At 49.0% G+C, this 26947-nt stretch overlaps 1 protein-coding gene across 5 annotated transcripts in view; it reads right to left on the bottom strand.

The window, feature by feature from the left end:
- The window catches only part of slco2a1 (solute carrier organic anion transporter family, member 2A1), a 344648-nt gene that overhangs the window by 193186 nt on the left and 124515 nt on the right, over nucleotides 1–26947 (bottom strand). For all 5 annotated transcript variants that reach the window (XM_041216217.1, XM_041216234.1, XM_041216224.1 and 2 more), the window contains one exon: nucleotides 11568–11730. In XM_041216217.1, coding sequence (XP_041072151.1) covers nucleotides 11568–11730 — 163 coding nt within the window. The remainder of the gene's footprint in view (nucleotides 1–11567; nucleotides 11731–26947) is intronic.

The raw sequence follows: 26947 nt of genomic DNA, 5'->3' as shown, positions 1-26947 counted from the left end.
TGGTGGGGGGGGGGGCGGGGTTAAGAATTTTGGTTGGGGATCAGTTTTGAGAGAGTTGGTGTGGGTGCGGGGTTGAGTGAGTTGGTGGGGGTCGGGGTTGGGAGAGTTGTTGGGGGGGACGGGGTTGAGAGAGTTGGTGTGGGGGTGGGGTTGTGAGAGTTGGTGGGGGTGCGGGGTTGAGAGAGTTGGTGGGGGTGCAGGGTTGAAAGAGTTGGTGGGGGGCGGGCTTAAGAGTACTGGTTGGGGATCAGGGCTGAGAGAGTTGGTGTGGGTGCGGGGTTGAGAGAGTTGGTGGGGGTCGGGGTTGAGAGAGTTGGTGCGGGGGGCGGGGTTGAGAGAGTTTGTGGGAGGGTGGGGATGAGAGAGTTGGTGGGTGATCGGGGTTGCGTGAGTTGGTGGGGACTGGGGGTGGTTGAAAGAGTTGGTGGGGGGGTGCGGGGTTGAGAGAGTTGGTGGGGGGATGGGGTTGAGAGTGTTGGTGGGGGGGCGGGGTTGAGAGAGTTGGTGGCGGTGCGGGGTTGAGAGAGTTGGTGGGGGTCGGGGTTGAGAGAGTTGGTGGGGAGGTGGGGTTGAGAGAGTTGGTGGGGGTCGGGGTTGAGAGAGTTGTTGGGGGGGACGGGTTCGAGAGAGTTGGTGGGGGTTGGGGTTGAGAGAGTTGTTGGGGGGGTGGGGTTGAGATAGTTGGTGGGGTGTGGGGTTGAGAGAGTTGGTGGGTGATCGGGGTTGCGAGAGTTGGTGGGGGCTGGGGGTGGTTGAAAGAGTTGGTGGGGGGGCGGGGTTGAGAGAGTTGGTGGGGGGACGGGGTTGAGAGAGTTGGTGGGGGGACGGGGTTGAGAGAGTTGGTGGGGTGGTGGGGTTGAGTGGGGTGGTGGGGTTGAGAGAGTTGGTGTGGGTTGGGGTTGAAAGAGTTGATGGGTGATCTGGGTCGCGAGAGTTGGTGGGGGTGGTGTGGTTGAGAGTGTTGGTGGGGGGTGGTTGAGAGAGTTTGTGGGGGGTGGGGGTGGTTGAAAGAGTTGGTGGGGGAGCAAGGTTGTGAGAGTTGTTGGGGAGGATGGGGTTGAGAGAGTTGGTGGGGGTGCGGGGTTGAAAGAGTTGGTGGGGGGGCGGGCTTGAGGGAGTTGGTGGGGGTTGGGGTTGAGAGAGTTGGTGGGGGTGCAGGGTTGAAAGAGTTGGTGGGGGGGGCGGGGTTAAGAATTTTGGTTGGGGATCAGTTTTGAGAGAGTTGGTGTGGGTGCGGGGTTGAGTGAGTTGGTGGGGGTCGGGGTTGGGAGAGTTGTTGGGGGGGACGGGGTTGAGAGAGTTGGTGGGGGGGTGGGGTTGTGAGAGTTGGTGGGGGTGCGGGGTTGAGAGAGTTGGTGGGGGGGCGGGCTTGAGGGAGTTGGTGGGGGGGTGGGGTTGTGAGAGTTGGTGGGGGTGGTGTGGTTGAGAGAGTTGGTGGGGGGGGCGGGGGTGGTTGAGAGAGTTGGTGGGGGGGGATGGAGTTGAGAGAGGTGGTTGGGGGGGCGGGGTTGAGAGAGTTTGTGGGGGGTGGGGGTGGTTGAAAGAGTTGGTGTGCGGGCGGTGTTGAGAGAGTTGGTGGGGAGCCGGGGTTGAGAGCGTTGGTGGGGGGGTCGGGGTTGAGAGAGTTGGTGGGGGCTGGGGGTGGTTGAAAGAGTTGGTGGGGGGGCAAGATTGTGAGAGGTGTTGGGGGGATGGGGTTGAAAGAGTTTGTGGGGGGAAGGGGGTGGTTGAAAGAGTTGGTGGGGGGGCGGGGTTGAGAGAGTTGGTGGGAGGGGCAGGGTGGTTGAAAGAATTGGTTGGGGGGCGGGGTTGAGAGAGTTGGTGGAGGGGTGGGGATGAGAGAGTTGGTGGGTGATCCGAGTTGCGAGAGTTGGTGGGGGTGGTGGGGTTGAGAGAGTTGGTGTGGGCTCGGGGGTGGTTGAGAGATTTGGTGGGGGGGGCGGGGGTGGTTGAGAGGCTTGGTGGGGGGGATGGGGTTGAGAGTGTTGGTGGGGGGGGTCGGGGTTGAGAGAGTTGGTGGTGGCTGGGGGTGGTTGAAAGAGTTGGTGGGGTGGCAAGATTAGGAGAGGTGTTGAGGGATGGGGTTGAGAGAGTTTGTGGGGCGTGGTGGTGGTTGAGAGAGTTGGTGGGGGGACGGGGTTGAGAGAGTTGGTGGGGGGGTGGGGTTGAGAGAGTTGGTGGAAGGGCGGGTTTGAGAGAGTTGGTGGGGGGGTGGGGTTGAGAGAGTTGGTGGGGGTGCGGGGTTGAGAGAGTTGGTGGGGTTGCGGGATTGAAAGTGTTGTTGGGGGGCGGGGTTAAGAGTTTTGGTTGGGGATCAGGGTTGAGAGAGTTGGTGGGTGATCGGGGTTGCGAGAGTTGATGGGCGTGGTGGGGTTGAGAGAGTTGGTGTGGGCTCGGGGGTGGTTGAGAGATTTGGTGGGGGGGGCGGGGCTGTTTGAGAGAGTTGGTGGGGGGGGACGGGGTTGAGAGAGTTGGTGGGGGTTGGGGTTGAGAGAGTTGGTGGGGGTGCGGGGTTGAGAGAGTTGGTGGGGGTGAGGGGTTGAAAGAGTTGGAGGGGGGCGGGGTTAAGAGTTTCGGTTTAGGATCAGGGTTGGGAGAGATGGTGGGCGTGGTGGGGTTGAGAGAGTTGGTGGGGGCTCGGGGGTGATTGAGAGATTTGGTGGGGGGGGGTTTTGAGAGAGTTGGTGGGGGGGACCGGTTTGTGAGAGTTGGTGGTGGTTGGGGTTGAGAGAGTTTGTGGGGGCTGGGGGTGGTTGAAAGAGTTGGTGGGGGAGCAAGGTTGTGAGAGTTGTTGGGGAGAATGGGGTTGAGAGAATTGGTGGGGGTCGGGTTAAGAGAGTTGGTTGGGGTGGTGGGTTTGAGCGAGTTGATGGGGGTGCGGGGTTGAAAGAGTTGGTGGGGGGGCGGGCTTGAGGGAGTTGGTGGGGGGGTGGTGTTGAGAGAGTTGGTGGGGGGGCGGGCTTCAGGGAGTTGGTGGGGGGGTGGGGTTGAGAGAGATGGTGGGGGTGCAGGGTTGAAAGAGTTGGTGGGGCGGCGGGGTTAAGAATTTTGGTTGGGGATCAGGGTTCATAGAGTTGGTGGGGGGGGTGGGATTGAGAGAGTTGGTGGGGGTGCGGGGTTGAGAGAGTTGGTGGGGGTGAGGGCTTGAAAGAGTTGGTGGGGGGCGGGCTTAAGAGTTTTGGTTGGGGATCAGGGCTGAGAGAGTTGGTGTGGGTGTGGGTTTGAGAGAGTTGGTGGGGGTCGGGGTTGAGAGAGTTGATGGGGGGACGAGTTAGAGAGAGTTGGTGAAGGGTGGGGTTGAGAGAGTTGTTGGTGGGGGAAGTTGAGAGAGTTGGTGGGGTGTGGGGTTGAGAGAGTTGGTGGGTGATCGCGGTTGCGAGAGTTGGTGGGGGTTAGGGGTGGTTGAAAGAGTTGGAGGGGGGGCGGGGTTGAGAGAGTTGGTGGGGGGACGGGGTTGAGAGAGTTGGTGGGGGGGCGGGGTTGAGAGAGTTGGTGGGAGGGTGGTGTTGAGAGAGTTGGTGGGTGATCGGGGTTGCGTGAGTTGGTGGGGACTGGGGGTGGTTGAAAGTGTTGGTGGGGGAGTGGGGTTGAGAGAGTTGGTGGGGGTGCGGGGTTGAGAGAGTTGGTGGGGGTGAGGGGTTGAAAGAGTTGGAGGGGGGGCGGGGGTTAAGAGTTTTGGTTTAGGATCAGGGTTGGGAGAGATGGTGGGCGTGGTGGGGTTGAGAGAGTTGGTGGGGGCTCGGGGGTGATTGAGAGATTTGGTGGGGGGGCGGGGCTGTTTGAGAGAGTTGGTGGGGGGGATGGGTTTGTGAGAGTTGGTGGGGGTTGGGGTTGAGAGAGTTTGTGGGGGCTGGGGGTGGTTGAAAGAGTTGGTTGGGGAGCAAGGTTGTGAGAGTTGTTGGGGAGGATGGGGTTGAGAGAGTTGGTGGGGGTCAGGTTAAGAGAGTTGGTTGGGGTGGTGGGGTTGAGAGAGTTGGTGGGGGTGCGGGGTTGAAAGAGTTGGTGGGGGGGCGGGCTTGAGGGAGTTGGTGGGGGGGTGGGGTTGAGAGAGTTGGTGGGGGTGCAGGGTTGAAAGAGTTGGTGGGGGGGGGCGGGGTTAAGAATTTTGGTTGGGGATCAGTTTTGAGAGAGTTGGTGTGGGTGCAGGGTTGAGTGAGTTGGTGGGGGTCGGGGTTGGGAGAGTTGTTGGGGGGGACGGGGTTGAGAGAGTTGGTGGGGGGGTGGGGTTGTGAGAGTTGGTGGGGGTGCGGGGTTGAGAGAGTTGGTGGGGGTGCAGGGTTGAAAGAGTTGGTGGGGGGCGGGCTTAAGAGTATTGGTTGGGGATCAGGGCTGAGAGAGTTGGTGTGGGTGCGGGGTTGAGAGAGTTGGTGGGGGTCGGGGTTGAGAGAGTTGGTGCGGGGGGCGGGGTTGAGAGAGTTTGTGGGAGGGTGGGGATGAGAGAGTTGGTGGGTGATCGGGGTTGCGTGAGTTGGTGGGGACTGGGGGTGGTTGAAAGAGTTGGTGGGGGGGTGCGGGGTTGAGAGAGTTGGTGGGGGGATGGGGTTGAGAGTGTTGGTGGGGGGGCGGGGTTGAGAGAGTTGGTGGCGGTGCGGGGTTGAGAGAGTTGGTGGGGGTCGGGGTTGAGAGAGTTGGTGGGGAGGTGGGGTTGAGAGAGTTGGTGGGGGTCGGGGTTGAGAGAGTTGTTGGGGGGGACGGGTTCGAGAGAGTTGGTGGGGGTTGGGGTTGAGAGAGTTGTTGGGGGGGTGGGGTTGAGATAGTTGGTGGGGTGTGGGGTTGAGAGAGTTGGTGGGTGATCGGGGTTGCGAGAGTTGGTGGGGGCTGGGGGTGGTTGAAAGAGTTGGTGGGGGGGCGGGGTTGAGAGAGTTGGTGGGGGGACGGGGTTGAGAGAGTTGGTGGGGGGACGGGGTTGAGAGAGTTGGTGGGGTGGTGGGGTTGAGAGAGTTGGTGTGGGTTGGGGTTGAAAGAGTTGATGGGTGATCTGGGTCGCGAGAGTTGGTGGGGGTGGTGTGGTTGAGAGTGTTGGTGGGGGGTGGTTGAGAGAGTTTGTGGGGGGTGGGGGTGGTTGAAAGAGTTGGTGGGGGAGCAAGGTTGTGAGAGTTGTTGGGGAGGATGGGGTTGAGAGAGTTGGTGGGGGTGCGGGGTTGAAAGAGTTGGTGGGGGTGCAGGGTTGAAAGAGTTGGTGGGGGGCGGGCTTAAGAGTTTTGGTTGGGGATCAGGGCTGAGAGAGTTGGTGTGGGTGCGGGGTTGAGAGAGTTGGTGGGAGTCGGGGTTGAGAGAGTTGGTGCGGGGGGCGGGGTTGAGAGAGTTGGTGGGAGGGTGGGGATGAGAGAGTTGGTGGGTGATCGGGGTTGCGTGAGTTGGTGGGGACTGGGGCTGGTTGAAAGAGTTGGTGGGGGGGTGCGGGGTTGAGAGAGTTGGTGGGGGGATGGGGTTGAGAGTGTTGGTGGGGGGGCGGGGTTGAGAGAGTTGGTGGCGGTGCGGGGTTGAGAGAGTTGGTGGGGGTCGGGGTTGAGAGAGTTGGTGGGGGGGGGTGGGGTTGAGAGAGTTGGTGGGGGTCGGGGTTGAGAGAGTTGTTGGGGGGGACGGGTTCGAGAGAGTTGGTGGGGGTTGGGGTTGAGAGAGTTGTTGGGGGGGTGGGGTTGAGATAGTTGGTGGGGTGTGGGGTTGAGAGAGTTGGTGGGTGATCGGGGTTGCGAGAGTTGGTGGGGCTGGGGGTGGTTGAAAAAGTTGGTGGGGGGGCGGGGTTGAGAGAGTTGGTGGGGGGGCGGGGTTGAGAGAGTTGGTGGGGGGTGGGGTTGAGAGAGTTGGTGGGGGGGTGGGGTTGAGAGAGTTGGTGTGGGTTGGGGTTGAAAGAGTTGATGGGTGATCTGGGTTGCGAGAGTTGGTGGGGGTGGTGTGGTTGAGAGAGTTGGTGGGGGCTCGGGGGTGGTTGAGAGATTTGGTTGGGGTCGGGGGTGGTTGAGAGAGTTGGTGGGGGGGGTTGAGAGAGTTTGTGGGGGGTGGGGGTGGTTGAAAGAGTTGGTGGGGGAGCAAGTTTGTGAGAGTTGTTGGGGTGGATGGGGTTGAGAGAGTTGGTGGGGGTGCGGGGTTGAAAGAGTTGGTGGGGGGGCGGGCTTGAGGGAGTTGGTGGGGGGGTGGGGTTGAGAGAGTTGGTGGGGGTGCAGGGTTGAAAGAGTTGGTGGGGGGGGCGGGGTTAAGAATTTTGGTTGGGGATCAGTTTTGAGAGAGTTGGTGTGGGTGCGGGGTTGAGTGAGTTGGTGGGGGTCGGGGTTGGGAGAGTTGTTGGGGGGGACGGGGTTGAGAGAGTTGGTGGGGGGGTGGGGTTGTGAGAGTTGGTGGGGGTGCGGGGTTGAGAGAGTTGGTGGGAGTGCAGGGTTGAAAGAGTTGGTGGGGGGGACGGGTTAGAGAGAGTTGGTGGGGTTTGGGTTGAGAGAGTTGGTGGGTGATCGGGGTTGCGAGAGTTGGTGGGGGCTGGGGGTGGTTGAAACAGTTGGTGGGGGGGCGGGGTTGAGAGAGTTGGTGGGGGGACGGGTTTGAGAGAGTTGGTGGGGGGGCAGGTTTGAGAGAGTTGGTGGGAGGGTGGGGATGAGAGAGTTGGTGGGTGATCGGGGTTGCGTGAGTTGGTGGGGACTGGGGGTCGTTGAAAGAGTTGGTGGGGGGGGGGCGGGGTTGAGAGAGTTGGTGGGGGGACGAGGTTGAGAGTGTTGGTGGGGGGGCGGGGTTGAGAGAGTTGGTGGCGGTGCGGGGTTGAGAGAGTTGGTGGGGGTCGAGGTTGAGAGAGTTGTTGGGGGGGACGGGTTCGAGAGAGTTGGTGGGGGTTGGGGTTGAGAGAGTTGTTGGGGGGATGGGGTTGAGATAGTTGGTGGGGTGTGGGGTTGAGAGAGTTGTTGTGTGATCGGGGTTGCGAGAGTTGTTGGGGGCTGGGGGTGGTTGAAAGAGTTGGTGGGGGGGCGGTGTTGAGAGAGTTGGTGGGGGGACGGGGTTGAGACAGTTGGTCGGGGGGTGGGGTTGAGAGAGTTGGTGGGGGGAACGGGGTTTAGAGAGTTAGTGGGAGGTCGGGGTGGTTGAAAGAGTTGGTGGGGGGGCGGGGTTGAGAGAGTTGGTGGGGGGGCGGGGTCGAGAGAGTTGGTCGGAGGGGCAGGGTGGTTGAAAGAGTTGGTTGGGGGGCGGGGTTGAGAGAGTGAGAGAGTTGGTGGGGGGGTGGGGATGAGAGAGTTGGTGGGTGATCGGGGTTGCGAGATTTGGTGGGGGTGGTGGGGTTGAGAGTTTTGGTGCGGGCTCGGGGGTGGTTGCGAGATTTGGTGGGGGGGTCGGGGGTGGTTGAGAGAGTTGGTGGGGGGGGACGGGTTTGAGAGAGTTGGTTGGGGGGTCAGGGTTGAGAGAGTAGGTGGTGGCTGGGGGTGGTTGAAAGAGTTGGTGGGGTGGCAAGATTGTGAGAGGTGTTGGGGGATGGGGTTGAGAGAGTTTATTTGGGGTGGGGGTGGTTGAGAGAGTTGGTGGGGGGACGGGGTTGAGAGAGTTGTTGGGAGGGCAGGGTTGAGAGAGTTGGTGGGGGGGTGGGGTTGAGAGAGTTGGTGGGGGTGCGGGTTTGAAAGAGTTGGTGGGGGGGCGGGGTTAAGAGTTTTGGTTTAGGATCAGGGTTGAGAGAGTTGGTGGGTAATCGGGGTTGCAAGAGTTGGTGGGCATGGTGGGGTTGAGAGAGTTGGTGGGGGCTCGGGGGTGGTTGAGAGATTTGGTGGGGGGGCGGGGCTGTTTGAGAGAGTTGGTAGGGGGGGACGGGTTTGAGAGAGTTGGTGGGGGTTGGGGTTGAGAGAGTTTGTGGGGGCTGGGGGTGGTTGAAAGAGTTGGTGGGGGAGCAAGGTTGTGAGAGTTGTTGGGGAGGATGGGGTTGAGAGAGTTGGTGGGGGTGCGGGGTTGAAAGAGTTGGTTGGGGGGCTGGGGGGCAAGCTGAGAGAATTCAGGAGAGCTGGTAGTTAAGTTTGGTCACTTCAGTGTGCCCTGGAGCATCGGCAAGACTTGTAATTCAGCGGCATTAGCAGGTCCCAACACGCAGAAAATGGAGAGAGAGAGGGGGAGAGGGGAGAGGGTCAAGATTGGAGGGACAGGGGGGAAAGTTTGGAGATTGAAGGGATGGGGGAGAGGGTCGGGAGAAAGTCGAGATTGGAGGGAGCGAGGGGAAGAGTTTGGAGATTGAAGGAGGTCTGGAGAGAGTCGAGACTGGAGGGAGAGAGGAGGGAAAGAGTTGAGACTGGAGGTACAGACGGGGAGAGTTTGGAAATTGGTGGGGGAGAGGGTTGGGGAGTCGAGATTGGGTGGGGGGTGAGGGTCGAGAGTGGACGGGGAGAAAGGGGGGAGGGTTTAGATGCTGAGATTGAAGATGGTGAGGGAGAGAGTTTAGACCCTAAGACTGTGGGAGAGAGAGTGTTTAGACCTAGAGTGAGGGTGGATGAGTGAGCGCGAATGGATGGTTTACACACCAACAATTTCATATTGCCAGTCAATTAAAACATTTTGCACTTCCGGGGTCCGTATCCCTCTATTCCCATCCCATTCATGTATTTTTCAAGCAGCGTCTTAAACACCACTATCGTACCTGCTTCCACCACCTCCTCTGGCAGCGAATTCCAGACACTCACTACCCTCTGTGTAAAAAACTTGCCCCGCACATCTCCTTTATAGTTTTCTTCTCCTCACCTTAAATCTATGTCCCCTAGTAATTGACTCTTCCACCCTGGGAAAAGCTTCTGACTCTCTACTCTGTCCATACCACTCATAATTTTGTAAACTTCTATCAAGTTGCCCCTCAATCTCTGTTGCTTTAGTGAGAACAATCCGAGTTTCTCCAACCTCTCTTCATAGCTAATAACTTACAGACCAGGCAGCATACTGGTAAACCTCCTCTGCACCCTCTCCAACACCTCAATATCCTTCTGGTAATGTGGCGACCAGAATTGCACGCAATATTCCAGGTGTGGCCTAACCAAGGTTCTATGCAGCTGCAGCATGACTTCCCAGCTTTTATACTCAATACCCCTGCCAATGAAGGCAAGCATGCCATATGCCTTCCTGACTACCTTATCCAACTGCGTTGCCACTTTCAGTGATCTGTGGACCTGTACACCCAGATCCCTCTGCCCGTCAATGCACTTAAGGGTTCTGCCATTTACTGTATAATTCCTACCTGTATTAGACCTTCCAAAATGCATTACCTCGCATTTGTCCGGATTAAACTCCATCTGCCATTTCTCCACCCAAGTCTCCAACCGACCTATATCCCGTTGTATCCTTTGACAATCCTCTTCACTATCTGTAACTCCTCCAACCTTAGTGTCGTCTGCAAACTTACTAATTAGCCCAGTTACATTTTCCTCCGAATCATTTATGTATACTACAAACAGCACTGATCCCCGCGGAATTCCACTAGTCACAGCTCTCCATTCAGAAAAGCACACTTCCACCGCTACCTTCTGTCTTCTATGACCAAGTCAATTCTGTACCCATCTTGCCAGCTCACCTCTGATCCCATGCGACTTTACCTTCTGTACCAGTCTGCCATGAGTGACCTTGTCAAAGGCCTTACTGAAATCCACATATATAACATCCACTGCCCTTCCATCATCGATCATCTTTGTCACTTCCAATTTGCCCATTTGCTTCCAAATGGTAGTAAATCCTGTCACGAAGAATCTTCTCCAGTAATTTCCCTACCACTGATGTAAGGCTCACCAGCCTGTAATTTCCTGGATTATCCCTTCCATCATCGATCATCTTTGTCACTTCCTCAAAAAATTCGATCAAGTTAGTAAGACACAACCTCCCCTTTACAAAACCATGCTGCCTCTCACTAATACACCCATTTGCTTCCCTAATATTACTAAAACAATGCTGCTGGACAAATGAATGGAACTGAAAGCCAATACATCCCCAGGGCATGATAATCTATATCCCAGGATACTAAAGGAGGTGGCCATGGAAATAGTGGATATGTTGGTTGTCAACTTCCAAAATTCTACAGAACAGTCCCGGCAAATTGGAGGCTGGCAAATGTAACCCCACTATTTAAAAAAGGAGGGAGGGAGAAAACAGACTGGTTAGCGTAACATCAGTGGTAGGGAAAATGCTACAGTCTATTATTAAGGATGTGATAACAGGACACTTAGAAAATATCAACGAGATCAGACAAAGTCAAAATCGATTTATGAAAGAGAAGTTATGTTTGACAAACTTACTGCAGTTTTTTGAGAGCGTAACCAATAGAATAGATAAGGGAGAACCAGCAGGTGTGGAGTATTTGGATTTTCAGAAAGCTTTTAATAAAGTTCCACATAAGAAGTTAGTGTACAAAACTAAAGCACATGGATTGGGGGTAATATATTGGCATGGATTGAGAATTGGCTAATAGACAGGAAACAGAGAGTAGGAATAAATGGGTCTTTTTCAGAGTGGCTGGCTGTGGATCAGTGCTTGGGCCCCAGCTATTCACAATATATATCAATGACTTGGATGAGGGAACCAAATGTAATATTTTCAAGTTTGCTGCTGACACAAAATGACGTGAGAATGTGAGTGGTGAGAAGGATATTCAAGGCAATTTAGACAAGTTGAATGGGCAAATACATGGCAGGTGCATAATAATGTGGATAAGTGTTAAGTTATCCACTTTGGTAGGAAAAACAGAATGGCAGAGTATTATTTAAATGGTGATAGATTGGGAAATGTTGATGTACAAAGGGACCCGGGTGTCCTTGTACGCCAATCACTGAAAGTAAGCATGCAGGTGCAGCAAGCAGTTAAGAAGGCAAATGGTATGTTGGCCTTCAATGTGAGAGGACTTGAATATAGGAGCAAGGATGTCTTACTGCAGCTATAGAGGCCTTGGTGAGACCACATCTGGACTACTGTGTGCAGTTTTGTTCTCCTTACCTAAGAAAGGATATACTTACCAAAGAGGGAGTGCATAGAAGGTTCACCAGACTGGTTCCTGTTGGCAGGATTGTCGTATGAGCAGATATAGGATGTATGCAATGGATTTTAGAAGAATGAGTGGGATCTCATTGAAACATATAAAATTCTGACAGGGCTGCAGGGATGATGTTTCCTCTGGCTGGCTGGGTCTAGAACAAGGGGTCACAGTCTGAGGATATAAGGTAGACCATTTAGCACTGAGATGAGGAGAAACATCACTCAGAGGGTGGTGAACCCATGGAGTTCTCTCCCTCAGATGGCTGTTGAGGCCAAGTCACTGAACATACTTAAGAAGGAAATAGATAGTTTTCTGGACTTTAAAGGCATCAAGGGGTATGGGAGAGAGTAGGAGTATGATGTTGAGATGGAAGATCAGCCATATTGAATGGCGGAGCAGGCTTGAAGGGCAGAATGACCTACCCCTGCTCCTATTTTCTATGTTTCTATGTGAGATTTCAGTGATCTTTATTTCTGAAAAGAGAGGCATGTTGCCAAAGCTTCAGCCTCTCTTTTCAGTTATATTCAAGTTCTGCAGTACCAAACAACTGTATCTCTATTTCCTATGACTCTCATATATTTACAGATGATAAGAAAAGCCATACCTACTGTGGCCACGGAGTACTTATAACGCTCAGAAATGAAGTGAGGCAAGGCGAGCAGGAAGGCTCCAAAACTAAGGAGAAGACCACCCATTCCAATCAGTCTTGGTCGGTGAACACGACTTCCAAAATAACTGACAAAAACAATCAGAAGTGAGTTCCCGATCTGAAAAAAAAATTACAACAGAAAAACATCAGTTGTTAAAAAATGCACAAGTGTTAGTGATGAAAGTACGGCAGGTGTCATGTAAGGTGAGCCAGGACGTCAGAACCCAGAGTGCTACATGTGGTCTGCTCTGTAACCTGTTCACATGAAATTCTACTGTAACTGTATGCAAAATCACTTCCATGTCTTTCACAGAAGTGCCCTCTGACTTGGATGATCAAACAGAACCTCTGTTAATCCACTTAAATTATCTTTCATTAGATAGTAATATCTCTATTGTCAAAATTAGTTACCATAGTTATTGACAACATGGCATTAGATTAATTGTGGAATAATCTCCAAGGAAGTCATAGTGAGCAAAAAGGAAGATGGCTGCGGTTGTTGGAAGTCAATCATATCAATCCTGGGCTATCACAGCAGGGAGGCAGTGGCACAGTGGTTTGGTCGCTGGACTAACAATCCAGCGGTCCAAAGGTAATACCTGGGTCGGGTTCAAATCCCACCATGGTGAAACTTGAGTTCAATAAAAATCTGAAAAACCCACCTTTAGGGAAGGAAATCAGACATCCTCACCTGGCTACATGTGACTCTGGGGTCACAGACCCACAGTAATGTGATTGACACAGTTGCATCAATCCCTTAAAAGGAGTGCAACTTAACAGACCACCCAGCAAAAATGGTCCAGTTCTCCCAAACTGTTTGGCCCAAAATTGGGAGAACTGCCTCACACAGGGCATACCAGGACCAGCGGTATACAGTTGGGAGGGAGTTGCTCTGGGAGTCCTCAACATTGACTCTGGATCCCACAAAGTCTCATGTTATCAGGCCAAACATGGACAAGGAAACCTCCTGCTGATTACCACATAACTCAGCTGATGAATCAGTGCTCCTCCATGTTGAAAACCACGGAGGCAGCACTGAGTGTGGCAAGGGCACAGAATGTACGGTGGGTGCGGACCACCCCTGGCCGAGTCCTAAAGGACATAGCTGCTAGACTGGGGCCTGCAATAGGTGGTGAGGGAAAAACATACTTGAAAAACATCCTCACCAACCTGCTTGCTGCAGATGCATCTGTCCATGACAGGATCAGTAGGAGTGAGCACATGTGGAGACAAAGTCCCATCTTGACATTGAGGATACCCTCCATGTTGTGTGGCACCACCACTGTGCTAAATGAAATAGATTTTGAACAGATCTCGCAACTCAAGACTGTGCAACCATGAGGAACTGTGGGAAATCAGCAGCAGCAGAACTGTACTTGAACACAATCTGTAACCTCATGGCCCAGCTTATTCCCCACTCTACCATTACCATCAAGCCAGGGGATCAACCCTGGTTCAATGAAGAGTGCAAGAGGGCATGTCAGGAGCAGCACCAGGCATACCTAAAAATGAGGTATCAACCTGGTGAAGCTATGACACAGGACTATTTGCATGCCAAACAGCATAAGCAGCAAGTGATAGGCAGAGCTAAGCAATTCTACAACCAAAGGATCAGATCTAAGCTCTACAGTCCTGCCACATCCAGCCATGAATGGTCGTGGACAATTAAACAACTCACTGGAGGAAGAGGCAGACTTCAGAAATATCCCCAATCTCAATGAAGGGGGAGCCCAGCACATCAGAGCAAAAGATAAGGCTGAAGCATTTGAAACAACTTTCAACAAGAAATGCCAAGTAGATGATCCATCTCAGCCTCCTCCGGAGGTCCCCAGCATGTCAGACGCCAGTCTTCAGCCAATTCAATTCACTTCACGTGATATCAAGAAACAGCTGAAGGCACTGGATACCGCGCAGGCTATGGGCCCTGACAATATTCCAGCAGTAGTACTGAAGGCTGTGCTCCAGAATTTCCATGCCCCTAGCTAAGCTGTTCAAGTACAGCTGTGACACTGGCATCTACCTGGCTATGTGAGAAATTGCCCAGTTATGTCCTGTACACAAAAAGCACCCCAACAGTCTACTCTCAATCATCAGTAAAGTGATAGAATGGGTCATCAACAGTGCTATTAAGCAGCACTTGCCGAGCAATAACCTGCTTACTGGCACCCAGTTTGGGTTCCGCCAAGGCCACTCAGCTCCTGACCTCATTACAACCTTGGTTCAAACATGGACAAAAGAGCTATATTCCAAAGGTGAGGTGAGACTGGCTGCTCGTGACATCAAGACAGCATTTGACCGAGTATGGCATCAAGGAGCCCTAGCAAAACTGGAGTCAATGGGAATCAGAGGGAAAACTTTCCACTGGTTGGAGTCATGCCTAGCACAAAGGAAAATGGTTGTGGTTGTTGGAGCTCAATCATCTCAGTTCCAGGACATCACTGCAGGAATTCCCCAGGATAGTGCAGTATCCTCAGCCCAACCAGCTTCAGCTGCTTCATCAATGACCTTCCTTCCATCATAAGGTCAGAAGTGGGGATCTTCATAAACATTTACACCCCCACCCAACCACCGACGCACAGTAGCAGCAGTGTGTACCACCTACAAGATGCACTGCAGAGACTCACCAAGCCTCCTTTGACAGCACCTTCCAAACCCACGACTGCTACTATCTCAAAGGACAAGGGCAGCAGACACATGGAAACACCACCACCTGGAAGTTCACCTCCAAGCCACTCACCATCCTGACTTGGAAATATATCGCTGTTCTTTCACTGTTGCTGGGTCAAAATCCTGCAACTCCCTCCCTAACAGCACACTGGGTGTACCTACACCATATGGGCTGCAGCATTTCAAGAAAGCAGCTCACCACCACCTTCTCAAGGGCAACTAGGGATGAACAATAAATGCTGGCCTAACCACATGCCATGAATGAATAAAAAACGAGTTCCACAAGGTAGTATTCTGAGCCCAACCATCTTCAGCTGCTTCATCAATGACCTTCTCTCCATCATAAGGTTAGAAGTGGGATGTTTGCTGATAATTGCACAACGTTCAGCACAATTCATAATTCAACCGATACTATGGCAGTCCGTACCACTTGTCGCAAGACCTGGACAACATTCAGGCTTAATGTTCACTAACCTACCTGCAGATTCCCCAAGAACCTCTCCACTATCTACAAGGCACAAGTCAGGAGTGTAATGGAATACTCTCCATTTGCCTGAATGAGTGCTGCTCCAGCAGCACTCATGAAGCTTGAAACCATTCAGGACAAAGTAAACCATTTTAAACATTCAGTCCCTCCGCCACTGACACAGGAGCAATTGGAGCATGAGAGAAAACTAGCAAGAAATATAAAAACAGACTGTTTTGGATACTGGTGAGGACGTTAGTTTCTCGCAGGAGTGCAGTCAGAGGTAAGTTGTGGCACTGCGGGTGGCAAATGAAGGCAAATTTCTGAGTGCAAAAACAGTAGGGCAATAATAGCTGGGGACTTCAACTACCCTAATATCAACTGGGATATGAGCAATGTGAAATGTATAGAGGGCACAAAATTTTTGAACTGCATTCAAGAGAACTTTTATAGCCAGCATGTAAAATGCCCAACGAGAATTCTAGATTTAGTCTTAGGAAATGAAACTGGGCAAGTGGATGAAGTAGCAGTGGGTGAGCATTTTGGAGATAATGACCATAATACAGGTAGATTTACCATCATTGTGGAAAAGTACAAAGATGGAATTGGAATAAAAGGTCTAAACTGGGGAAAGACAAATTTTACAAAGCTGAGAACGAACCGGCAAAAGTGGACTGGTTACAGATACTAGAAGGGAAATCAATGATGGACCAGTGGGAAGCATTCAATAGCGAGATTCTACAGACACTGTGTAGGCTTGTCTGCACAAAGGAAAATGGCAGTACTACCAAATTTATAGCCCCCTGGTTATCCAGAAACAAACAGGGTACGATAAAGCAGAAAAATAAAGCTTATGACGGTCACAAAAAACTTAATACTGTAGAAAGCCTAGAGAAGTATAGAAAGTGCAGGGGTGAAGTAAAAAAGGTAATTAGGAAAGCAAAGAGAGGATATGAAAAAATATTGGCAAGTAAAGTCAAGGAAAACCCAAAAACTTGTATTGTCAGTACATTAAGAGCAAGATGATAACTAAGGAAAGGGTAGTGCCTATCAGAAATGTATAAGGGAACTTATGCGTGGATGCAGAAGATGTGGGCAAGGTTTTCAATGAGCACTTTGTCTCTGTCTTCACTAAGGAGAGGGATGATGCAGACATTCTAGTTAAAGAGGAGGAGTGTGAAATATTAAATACAACAAGCATAATGAGAGAGGAAGCACTGGAGGGACTAGCACCTTTCAAGGTGGATAAATCATCAGGACTGGATGGATTGTATCCCAGGCTGTTAAAGGAAGCCAAGGAGGAAATAGCAGATGCTCTGAGGAACAAGTAACATTCATGCCACACAAGTGCCAGGCAATGACCATCCCCAACAAGAGAAATTCTAACCATTGCCCCTTGACGGTCAATGGCATTATCATCACTGAATCCACCACTATCAACATCCTGCGGGTTACCGTTGACCAGAACTGAACAGGACTAGCCATTTTAATACTGTGGCTATGAGAGCAGGTCAGAGGCTAGGAATTGTGTGACGTGTAACTCACCTCCTGACTTCCCAAAGCTTGTCCACCATCTATAAGGCACAAGTCAGGAGTGTGATGGAATACTCCCCACTTGCCTGAATGAGTGCAGCTCCCACAACACTCAAGAAGTTTGACACCATCCAGGACAAAGCAGCCCACTTGATTGGCACCACATCCACAAACATTCAGTCCCTCCAACACTGATGCACAGTAGCAGCAGTGTGTACCATCTACAAGATGCACTGCAGAAATTCACCAAGGCTCCTTAGGCACCACCTTCCAAACCCATGACAACTACCATCCAGAAGGACAAGGGCAGTAGATAGATGGGAACACTATCTAACCTGCAAGTTCCCCTCCAAGTCACTCACCATCCTGACCTGAAAATGTATTGCTGTTCCTTCACTATCGCTAGGTCAAAATCCTGGAATCCCCTCCCTAACAGCACTGTGGGTGTACCTACACCACATGGACTGCAGCAGTTCAAGAAGGAAGCTCATCACCACCTTCTCAAGGGCAACTAGGCATGGGTAATAAATGCTGGCCCAGCCAGCGAAGCCCACATCCCGTGAATGAATAAAATAAATTTCCAATGCTCACTAGATACAGGCGAGGTACCAGAGTATTGGAGGTCTGCAAACATTGTACCATTATTCAAAAACGGTGCGAGGGATAGACTAAATAATTATAGGCTGGTCAGTCTGACTTCGGTAGTGGGCAGATTGTTGGAATCAATTCTGAGAGACAGGATTAATATGTCATTTAGAAAGGCATGGACTGATCAGGGATAGCATGGTTTTGTTAGGGGAAGATCATGTCTTACTAGCTTAATAGAATTTTTTGAGGAAGTAACAAGGAGGATTGATGAAGGTAGTGCAGTGAATGTTATCTACATGGATTTTAGTAAGGCATTTGACAAAGTCCCACATGACAGACTAGTCAGAAAAGTAAAAGACAATGGGATACAGGGGAATGCGGGGAGTCGGATTCAAAATTGGCTCAGCAGCAGAAAACAAAGGGTAATGGTTGATGGATGTTTTTTCAAATGGAGTGGTTTCCAGTTGCATTCCACAGGGCTCAGTGTTGGGTCCCTTGCTGTTTTTTGAATTTATTAATGATTTGGACTTAAATGTGAGTGACATGATTGGGAAATTTGCAGATGACACAAAAATTGGCTATGTAATTGATTGTGAAGAGAATAGCTGTTGTCCCCAGAATATCAATGGTTTTGTTGAGTAGGTAAAAAAGTGTTGAATGGAATTCAATCCATAGAAGTGTGGGGTAATGCATTTGGGGAGGGCAAACAAAGCAAGGGAAAAACAATAAACGGAAGAATATTGAGAGGGATAGAGGAAGTGAGAAACCTTGGGGTGCATGTCCACAGGTCCCTGGCAGGACTGGTGGATTAGGTGGTAAAGAAAGCTTATGGAATGCTTTCCTTTATTGAACGAGGTATAGAATACAAAAGCAGAGATGTAATAATGGAACTGTATGAAATGCTGGTTAGGCCACAGTTGGAATTTTGCATACAGTTCTGGTCGCCACATTACAGGAAGGACATAATTGTTCTGGAGAGAGTACAGAGGAGATTTACACGAATGTTGTCAGGGCTTTAAAATTGCAGCTATGAGGAAAGATTGGATAGGCTAGGGTTTTCCTCAGAGCAGAGGAGGCTGGGTGGTGACTTGATTGAGGTGTACAGGGTTATGAGGGGCCTAGATAAAGTAAACGGGATGCCATTTCCCCTAGCAAAGGTCAATTACCAGGGGACACAGATTTAAGGTGATTGGTAGGAGGATTAGAGGGGACATGAGGAAAAACTTCATCACCCAGAAGGCGGTGGGCATTTGGAATTCATTACCTGGTTTGGTGGTGGAAGCAGAAACCCTCAGCTCATTTAAATGGCACCTGGATCTGCACCTGAAGTGCTGTGACCTGCAGGGCTACAGAGCAGGTGCTGGAAGGTGGGATTAGAGTGGGCAGCTAGTTTTTATTTTTCGGCTGGCACAGACGTGATGAGCTGAATGGCTTCTTTCGGTGCCATAACTTTTCTATTGTTCTATGATCTTAAATGTTTCGACAAGTACATAAAAATTACATAGAAGAACAGCTCAAGTGAGCATTGGTCCCTGAGAGGTTGAGACTAGGGAACTAATAATGGGAAACAAGGAAATAGCGGAGACTTGGAACAAGTATTTTGTATTTGTCTTCACAGTAGAAGACACAAAAAGCATCCCAAGAATAGTAGAAAAACAGGAGTCAAGACGGTGCGAGGAACTTAAACAAATTGCTATCTGGAGAGAAAAAGTGCGAGGGAAAATAAGGTAACTTAAGGCTGACAAGTCCCCTGGGCCTGATGGTCTGCATCCTAGGCTCTTAAAGGAAGTAGCTGCAAAGAGAGTAGATGCATTGGTTACAATTTTCCAAAATTCCCTAGATTCTGGCAAGGTCTCAGCGGATTGGAAAACCGCAAACTTAACAGGGAAAAAATATTTTGTTTTTACATCTCAAAACTGTCCTTCGATATGCTAATTAACTGCTTGCACAGTATAACCTCCTACAGTACATCAGTAAATCAGTTCCTGCAGTTAGAGTTAATCAGTGTAAAATGTATCAATAATCACGCTCTTCATAACTTTGCATTTAGTCCATCTTCTGTAATATGTTGAAACAATGACAGTTTAATGGTATTCTTACATCAATCTTCTGAATTTCAAACTATACCTTCTCAACTATACTTAGCAATTTTCACTAGCTCTGGCCAGTCTGCACATAAATTAAACCTTCCTTGTTTTTTGTAAGCTACTGGTTTGTGAAAATAAAATGTAATTTACTTCTCTGCAGTCCAGTAAAATAGAACAATTCATGTAAAATATATCCCTCCCTTGCATTTCTCCCTGTACAGTCTTGATGGTATTTCTCACCGACATCTGCTCTACAAAAATTAGAATTTAAATTTATGTAGTTCCAATATTACAGTAAAATATCACAAAATATAATCACAGGATTGTAATCATACAACATTTGACACCAAGGAGATATTAGGGAAGATGACAAATATTTGGTCAAAGAGACAGGTTTGAAGGAGCATATTAAAGGAAGAACAAGAGGTAGAGAGGTGGAGATGTTAAGGAAGAGAGTTCCAGAGCTTAGGACCCAGGGAACTACAAGCATAGCCACCAATGGTGAAGCAATTAAAATCAAGGATGGTGAAGAAGCCAGAATTAGAAGAACACAGAGATATCAGATGGTTATGGGGCTGGAGGAGATCACAGAGATACAAAGGGCCAGTCCATGTAGGATTTGAAACACAGAATGAACGTTTAAAATCAAGGTATTAACAGACTGGGATCCAATGTAGGCAGACGAGCTTAGGGATGATTGGTGAACGGGACTTGGTGTGAGCAGCAGAGTTTTGGATTGCCTTAAGTTTACGGGATGAAGAAAGTGGGAGAGCAGTCAGGAGTACATTGGAATAATCAAAGTTGCGAGGTAACAAAGGCAACACATGGGCTGAGGCACGGATGAGGGATATCACCAAGGCGGAAATAGGCAATCTTATCTCATCTTAGAGCCCAATGTAAACCATGGCTGTAAACAGTCTGGTGCAGCCTCAGGTATTTGGCAGGGAACAAGGTGGAGTTGATAGTGGGGAACGAAGCATGTGGAGGGGACCGAAGAAAATGGAACCTAAGGAAAGGAGCAGGTTTTTTGATTAATTTCTGGACCTCCCTAATACTCTATGGACTGGATTTTAGGGCCCCCTGCTGGTGTATTTGAAGATGGGGGAGCTCGTAAAATATAATGGGTGGCCTTCGCACACGTTCCCATTCATCCCCAACCTGTCTCCGATATTACAGTGAGCGGGGAGGGTGTCAGGCAGCCGCCAATCTTTAGGCTTATTGAGACCCTTAAGTGGCCTCTTTTAATGGTTTTTTTTAATATTTGTTCATGAGATGTGAGCGTCGCTGGCTAGGCCAGCATTTATTGCCTATCCCTAATTGACCTTGTTTAGAGGGCATTTTAAGAATCAACTACATTGCTGTGGGTCTGGAGTCACATGTAGGCCAGACCAGATAAGGACAGCAGATTTCCTTCCCTAAAGGACATTAGTGAACCAGATGGGTTTTTCCAACAATCAGCAATGGTTTCTTGGTCATCATCAGACTTTTAATTTCTGATTTTTATTGAATTCAAATTCCATCATCTGCCATGGTGGGATTCGAACCCAGGTCCCCAGTGACAATAACACTATACCACTACCTCCCCACCACCTACCACTTAAGTGCCACATTTCACTCTGCCGCTATTTTCTGTGCAACAGGGGAACGCAGAGGCAAGGCGGGTAGCCCACCACTTTCACAATGTGGGCTGCTGTTGGACAAGAAAGGGGGTACCTCCCTTGCAGGGTCCTCTGTGCCCATCAGATGAACCCTCCCCTCCCCAAAATCATACCTCCTCTTTAATCCTCCCTGTTAGCCTCTCAAACTCAGCCGACCACCCACACCTATTCCCTCGCTGGGGTCTGCCAGCCAGACCTGTCCTTTGAAGACCTACCTTTAGTAAGACCTCCATCAGTGTTTTTCTTCAGGGATTGCCTATAGTCTCAGCAGTGACCACTGTTCAATCCTGGCGCTGCTGAGAATACAGAGCTGCCAGTCAATTAATTTGGCTGGCAACTCTCTTGGGTGGGACTTTCTCCCAGATCAGTGCAGAAATCCCACTCTGGAACAATTAAGTCTGCTCCCAGTGTAATATTGCTGCCAGGAAACCGAGTTTTGGGTGGGTGGGCTGACGACAGACATTTCAGTTGGGGGCCGGGCAGTTGCGGGGGGGTGGGGGGGGTGGTTTCGGGTGGATGGTGGAAGTGTGCAGGGAATACAGCGCTCAGTAAAATCCAGCCTTATGTATCTGAATCTGATACTTCCATCTACACTGCTTGCAATGCCACCTGTCTTTGTTCCACTGGAAAATATAGGTATGTGGCTTTCTATCCCAGCATCTAAGTCATTAGTTGATTATGTGAGAGGGTGAGACCTCAACATAGACCCCTGAGTGACACCACTAGTCACATCCTGCCAATTAGAGTTCCTGCCCATTATCCCTACTTTCTGTCTCTTTCCATTCAGCTGATTTCCTAACCAAGTCAATAATTTGCATCCAAGTTCATGGCCTTCAACTTTAGCTAACAGCCTCTTAGAGGAATCAAATGCCTTCTGGAAGTCCACATAAATAATTTTCATAGACATTCCCCAATCCACTGCTTAAGTCACCTCATGAAAAAATTCAATCAGGCTTGTCAGTCATGGTCTACCCTTTACAAATCCACAGGTCTCTGATGACAAAAATTTTCAAGGTGTTTAGTCACACTACCTTTAATTATAGATTCTAGGGGTAGGATTTTGCCCTTGATGGGCGGGCGGGCAGCTGATTGCCGCCGCTGAAACTGGCCCCGTCGCCATTTTACGTGGGCGGGCCAATTAAGGCCCACCCAGCGGACTGCCCGACAGGAAGCACTATGCACTCCCTGTGCGGGTGGGGGGGATTCCTCTCTAAAGTGCTGCCTCAGGGAGATCGCTGAAAGGCAGTGAAACATTAAAAATAGAAAAATAAAAAAATCATTAACATGTCCCCCTCATGTAAAAATGTCACACGATATGGGACATGTTAATGAAATACATAAAAACTTTATTGAACTTTTTTAATTCCAATATCAAACCTCATCCCGCCACTGGATGAGGTTTGTAAAAAAATTACTTACCCGCCTGCCCGTTGAGCCCGTGCATGGGCCCCTCAAAATCCTAATAAAAACAAAAAAACTGCGGATGCTGGAAATCCGAAACAAAAACAGAATTACCTGGAAAAACTCAGCAGGTCTGGCAGCATCGGCGGCTCCGCCGATGCTGCCAGACCTGCTGAGTTTTTCCAGGTAATTCTGTTTTTGTTCCCTCAAAATCCTGGTCGATTGGTCACTTCATGGCCTTAACAAGGCCTTTAATTAATGGTGGGCGTGCATCGCGCTGCATAGCACACCTGCCAACCAAAACATCGCTATGCTGCGTGCTGACATTAGGACGCTCGCCCAACAACATTTTAAGCGCTGCCCTGTGGGCTCTGCCACCCGCACATCAGCCAGAAGATTCTGCCCTAGTAATTTCCCAGCAACAGATGTTAGGCTAATTGGTCTATAATTTCCCAGCTTCCCTCTCTCAGCTTTCTTAGCATCCATCTTGGCTTCCACATTCCCAATATGAAGTTGGTGGAAAGTTCAGATCATCCAGTACTGCACGTGGACAACCAGCCAAACAACTCAGAGACTGTGGGGAGAGTGGATGGGTCAAGAGAGAAATTTATGGCACAGTGGTGTCCATTGAGCCCATCAAGTATATGATGTTAGTCCCATCCTCACTCCCCTATCCCCCATATAATTCTGCAAGTTTAGTTCCTTCAAGTGCCCATCCAATTTTCTTTTGAAATCATTGAACATCTCTGCCCCACCGCCCTCATGAGTAGTGAGTTCCAGGTCATTATCACTTGCTGGATAAAAAAAGTTCTTCCTCACAGTCTCCCTGAAATCTCGAATCAGTTTCTCATAGTCCTTGTACCATCAACTAATGGAAATAGTTTTCTTTCTCTAATTTATTGAAGCCTGTCATAATCATGTACACCTCTATCAAATCTCCCCTCAATCTCCTTTGCTGTGAGGAGAACAGCGCCAGGTTTATCAACCTAGCCTTGTAAAATCTTTCACCCCTCAAAGTATTCTGGTGGATCTCCTCTGTATCCTCTCAAGGATTCTCATATACTTCCTAAAGCATGATGACCAGAACTATACACAATATTCTGTTGGTGGCATAACTGGAGCTTTATAAATGTTCATCATAATATTTTTGCTTTTGTACTCAATATTTTTATTTATAAAGCCCAAGATCCTATATGCTTGGCTAACTGCTCTAAATATGTCTTGCCATTTTCAAAGTTCGATACACATGAACCCCGGAGTCTCTCTGTCCCTGCACATTCTTTAGAGCTGTGCCATTAAGAAGCTCCATTTTCCTTTTGCCAAAAGGCAGCATCTCACACTCCCTTGTATTTGATTCCATCTGGACCTTTGTCCGCCCATTCTGCTAGCCTATCTATGTCCTGCTGCAGTCAATTCATATTGTCTCCACTTACTGCCACACCTCAAAGCTTAGTATCATTGGCAAATGTTGAAATTTTACTTCATTTTCCAATATCCAAATTGTTTATACGTGTCAACAAAACAGTGTTCCTAGCACTGACTGTTGGGCACACCATTGTCTACCACCTCCAGTCTGAAAAATAACATCTACCATGACTCACTGTTTTCTGCCCTAAACCAATTTTTAATTTACTGACCTTCCTATTCCATGAGCCTCAATTTTGTTAACTAGCCTTTTACGTGCTCCTTTGTCAAATACTTTCTTAAAATCCAAATAGACAACACCCACAGCGCTCCCCTCTTCAACCTATCTTGTAAATTCATCAAAAAATTCAGTTAGTCAAACATGATCTGCCTTTTACAAATCCATTACTGACTTTCCTTAAGTAATTCAGACCTCTCCAAGTGCTTTTTAATTCTTGAACAAAAACAGAAAATGCTCAAAATACTCAGCAAGTCTGGCACCATTTTGGATAGAGAAACAGAAAGAACATTTCAAATTGATGATCTTTCATCACAACTGTTAATTCTTTCCTTGATGATTGTTTCTAAAATCTTACCCACCAATGATGTTAAATTGATCGCCCTGGAGTTACTAGGAACGTTCTTACAACCTTTCTTGGCTAAGGGTGTCAAATTGCTACTCTGGCACCTCCCTCAGACCAAGGGAATATTGGAAGATTATTGCAAGCCCTTCCACTATTTCCATCCCCACTTCTTTCAGCAACCTGGGACGGAAGCCATCTGGACCAGGTGGCTTATCCACTCTAAGCCTTTCCAGTACGTTCTTCCTAACAATTTTCACACCATCTATTACCCCTACCACCTATGCTTCTACTAATATTTTGTCAGCATTCTCTTCCTTAGCAAACACTGATATCAAGTATTAATTGCCCTCCACCTCTAACCTCTTTGTCCTAATGGACCATCTTGCAAACTGCTTACTATTTACATGCTGGTAGAAGATATTTGGGTTCCCTTTTATGTTGATAGCCATTCTCTTCTCATATTCTCTATTTACCAATCTTATTTTCCTCTTCACATCCCCTCTCATCTTATTGCGTTTGGCCTGGTTCTTGCCTGAAGAATCACCTGACATGGATCATATGTACCCTCTTTTTTATTTCATCATATTCTCTAACTCCCTCATCATTTAAGGGGTCCTGGCTTTGGTTCTGTTACCTTTCGCCCTTCTTGAAATGTCCCTAGTCTGTATTTGAAACATCACTTCCTAAAAGATCACCAATTTTTCCATTACAGTTTTTCCTGTCAAACTTTGGTTCTTTTGAACTTGGCTAGATCCCCTCTCATTCTTTTGAAGTTAGTCCTCTTCCAATTTAAAAGTTCTACTTTAGATTGTTCCTTGCTCCTTGCCATTACTAATCTACACCTTATGATACAGTGATCACTCTTACCCAAGTGTTCCCCCACAGATGCTTGATCCACCTCATTTCCCAGCACCAGATCCATCAATGCCTTCTTCCTAGTTGGACTGAGATCACATTGGTCAGGAAAGTTGTTCTGAACATTCTCCTGTGAAATGGCCCCATAGATGACAAATGACGTTCAACATCAAAATGCCACACCATGTATGCAACAAGATGTAGACAGTCTAAGACCTTAGCATACAGCATGACAGGAGTCAGCCTTACATTCATCAAGCAGAGCCTTGAAGTGGAATGTCATGGGCACACCACAAAAACAATGTCGCAAATGATTCAAACAAAATCCTTGAATTTGTTAGGAGAAATCTAACCAAATGCAACAAAACATTGAAGATTGTAGCATACAATGGAACTTGAGATAAAAGGGGAGAAAAGGTATTTTAGAGTAACTGTGGAGAGCTTAGGGGTTGGTGGTTGGCTGTTAGCTGTTGGCTGTGAAGATCATCTCCTCGGAACAGCTCTAGGCTGGGAGAATGTTCAGAAGAGCTTTCTTGACCAATATGATCTCAGTCCAACTAGGAAGGAGGCATTGCTGGATCTGGTGCTGGGAAATGAGGTGGATCAAGCATCTGTGGGGGAACACTTGGGTAAGAGTGATCACTGTATCATAAGGTGTAGATTAGTAATGGCAAGGAGCAAGGAACAATCTAAAGTAGAATCAGCCATCCAGTCAAGCCAGAGAAGTCTTGGGCTGCAAAAAGCAATCTTGTTCTGAAGTTTTGGATTTCCACAGCAGAATGGAAGAGAGTTTTAGATTTCGTGTGGTGAGCCTTTATTAAAGCTACAGCAGTTTGCCTCGGATAATATTACTGGATTTTTAGTTAAACATCAAAAAAGGGAGTGTTACCCAGGAGGCAGTTATGGTGGGTCTGACCAAGCAGGGAGAATTTTGGGGAAATGTTTTGAAAGACTAATTTTAACTGTGTAACTGTAATCTTGTGTGCTTAAGTTTTCTTTCCTTCTTGTTAATAAAACTTTTATTTTTAATTTTTAAAATCCCAAAAGTGTTACAGAACTTCTTGCTGCTACGATCAGTATGTTTCTTCTCTTTTTCAGAATACAAAAATAAAGCGTACGGCCCATAACCCAAGTTTCCTTCTGGGATTTGGTTTGCTTAGCAATTAACATCTGCTGTGGTCATAACAAAGGAATGTGCAGTGGTCACTCCTACCGATACTGTCATGGACAGATGCATCTGCGGTAGGCAGGTTGGTGAGGATGAGGTTAAGTATGTTTTTCCCTCCTGTTGGTTCCCTTACCACCTGGCGCACCTTTAGGACTCAGCCAGCTCGGTTTGTAGTGGTGTAAATGGGCCAGTCTTGGTGATGGACATTGAAGTTCCCCATCCTGAGTACATTCTGCGTCCTTGTGTGTTCAACAGTACTGATTCATCAGCTGAGGTGTACGTGGTAATCAGTAGGAAGCTTCTTTGACCTCATCCTCACCAACCTGCCTGCCGCAGATGCATCTGTCCATGACAGTATCGGTAGGAGTGACCACTGTATATTCCTTTGTTATGACCACAGCAGATGTTAATTGTTAAGCAAACCAAATCCCAGAAGGAAACTTGGGTTATGGGCAACTCCCTCCCAACTATATACCACTGTATACCTCTGCTGGGTCTGTCCTACTGATGGGACGGGTCATACGCAGGGATGGTGGTGGTGGTGTCTGGACTTGATCTTTAAGGTATCATTCTGTGAGCATGACATGGAGTCACACATATCTTCATACCAGATCAAGTAAGGACGGCAGATGTACTTCTTTAAAGGGCATTAGTAAACCAGGTGGGTTTTTACAACAATCGACAATGGTTTCACGGTCATCATCAGGTTCTTAATTCCAGGTATTTTACTGAATTAAAATTCCACCATCCATCATGACAAGTGTCTGGATTATTAGTTTAGTGACAATACCACTATGCCACCACCTTCCCCTATTGTTGCACACAAGCAAATCGAAACAGCTTCATACCAAACACCTTGAGAGACTAGAAAAACATTCGCCCAGAGGTAACCAATCAAAGCACTTCACAGTGCACATGGAAAAG

This window comes from Carcharodon carcharias, chromosome 2, assembly GCF_017639515.1.
Source record: "Carcharodon carcharias isolate sCarCar2 chromosome 2, sCarCar2.pri, whole genome shotgun sequence".
Classification (NCBI taxonomy): Eukaryota; Metazoa; Chordata; class Chondrichthyes; order Lamniformes; family Lamnidae; genus Carcharodon; species Carcharodon carcharias.
Note: the sequence above shows the minus strand (reverse complement) of the source record. Positions and strands in the feature narration are given on the sequence as shown.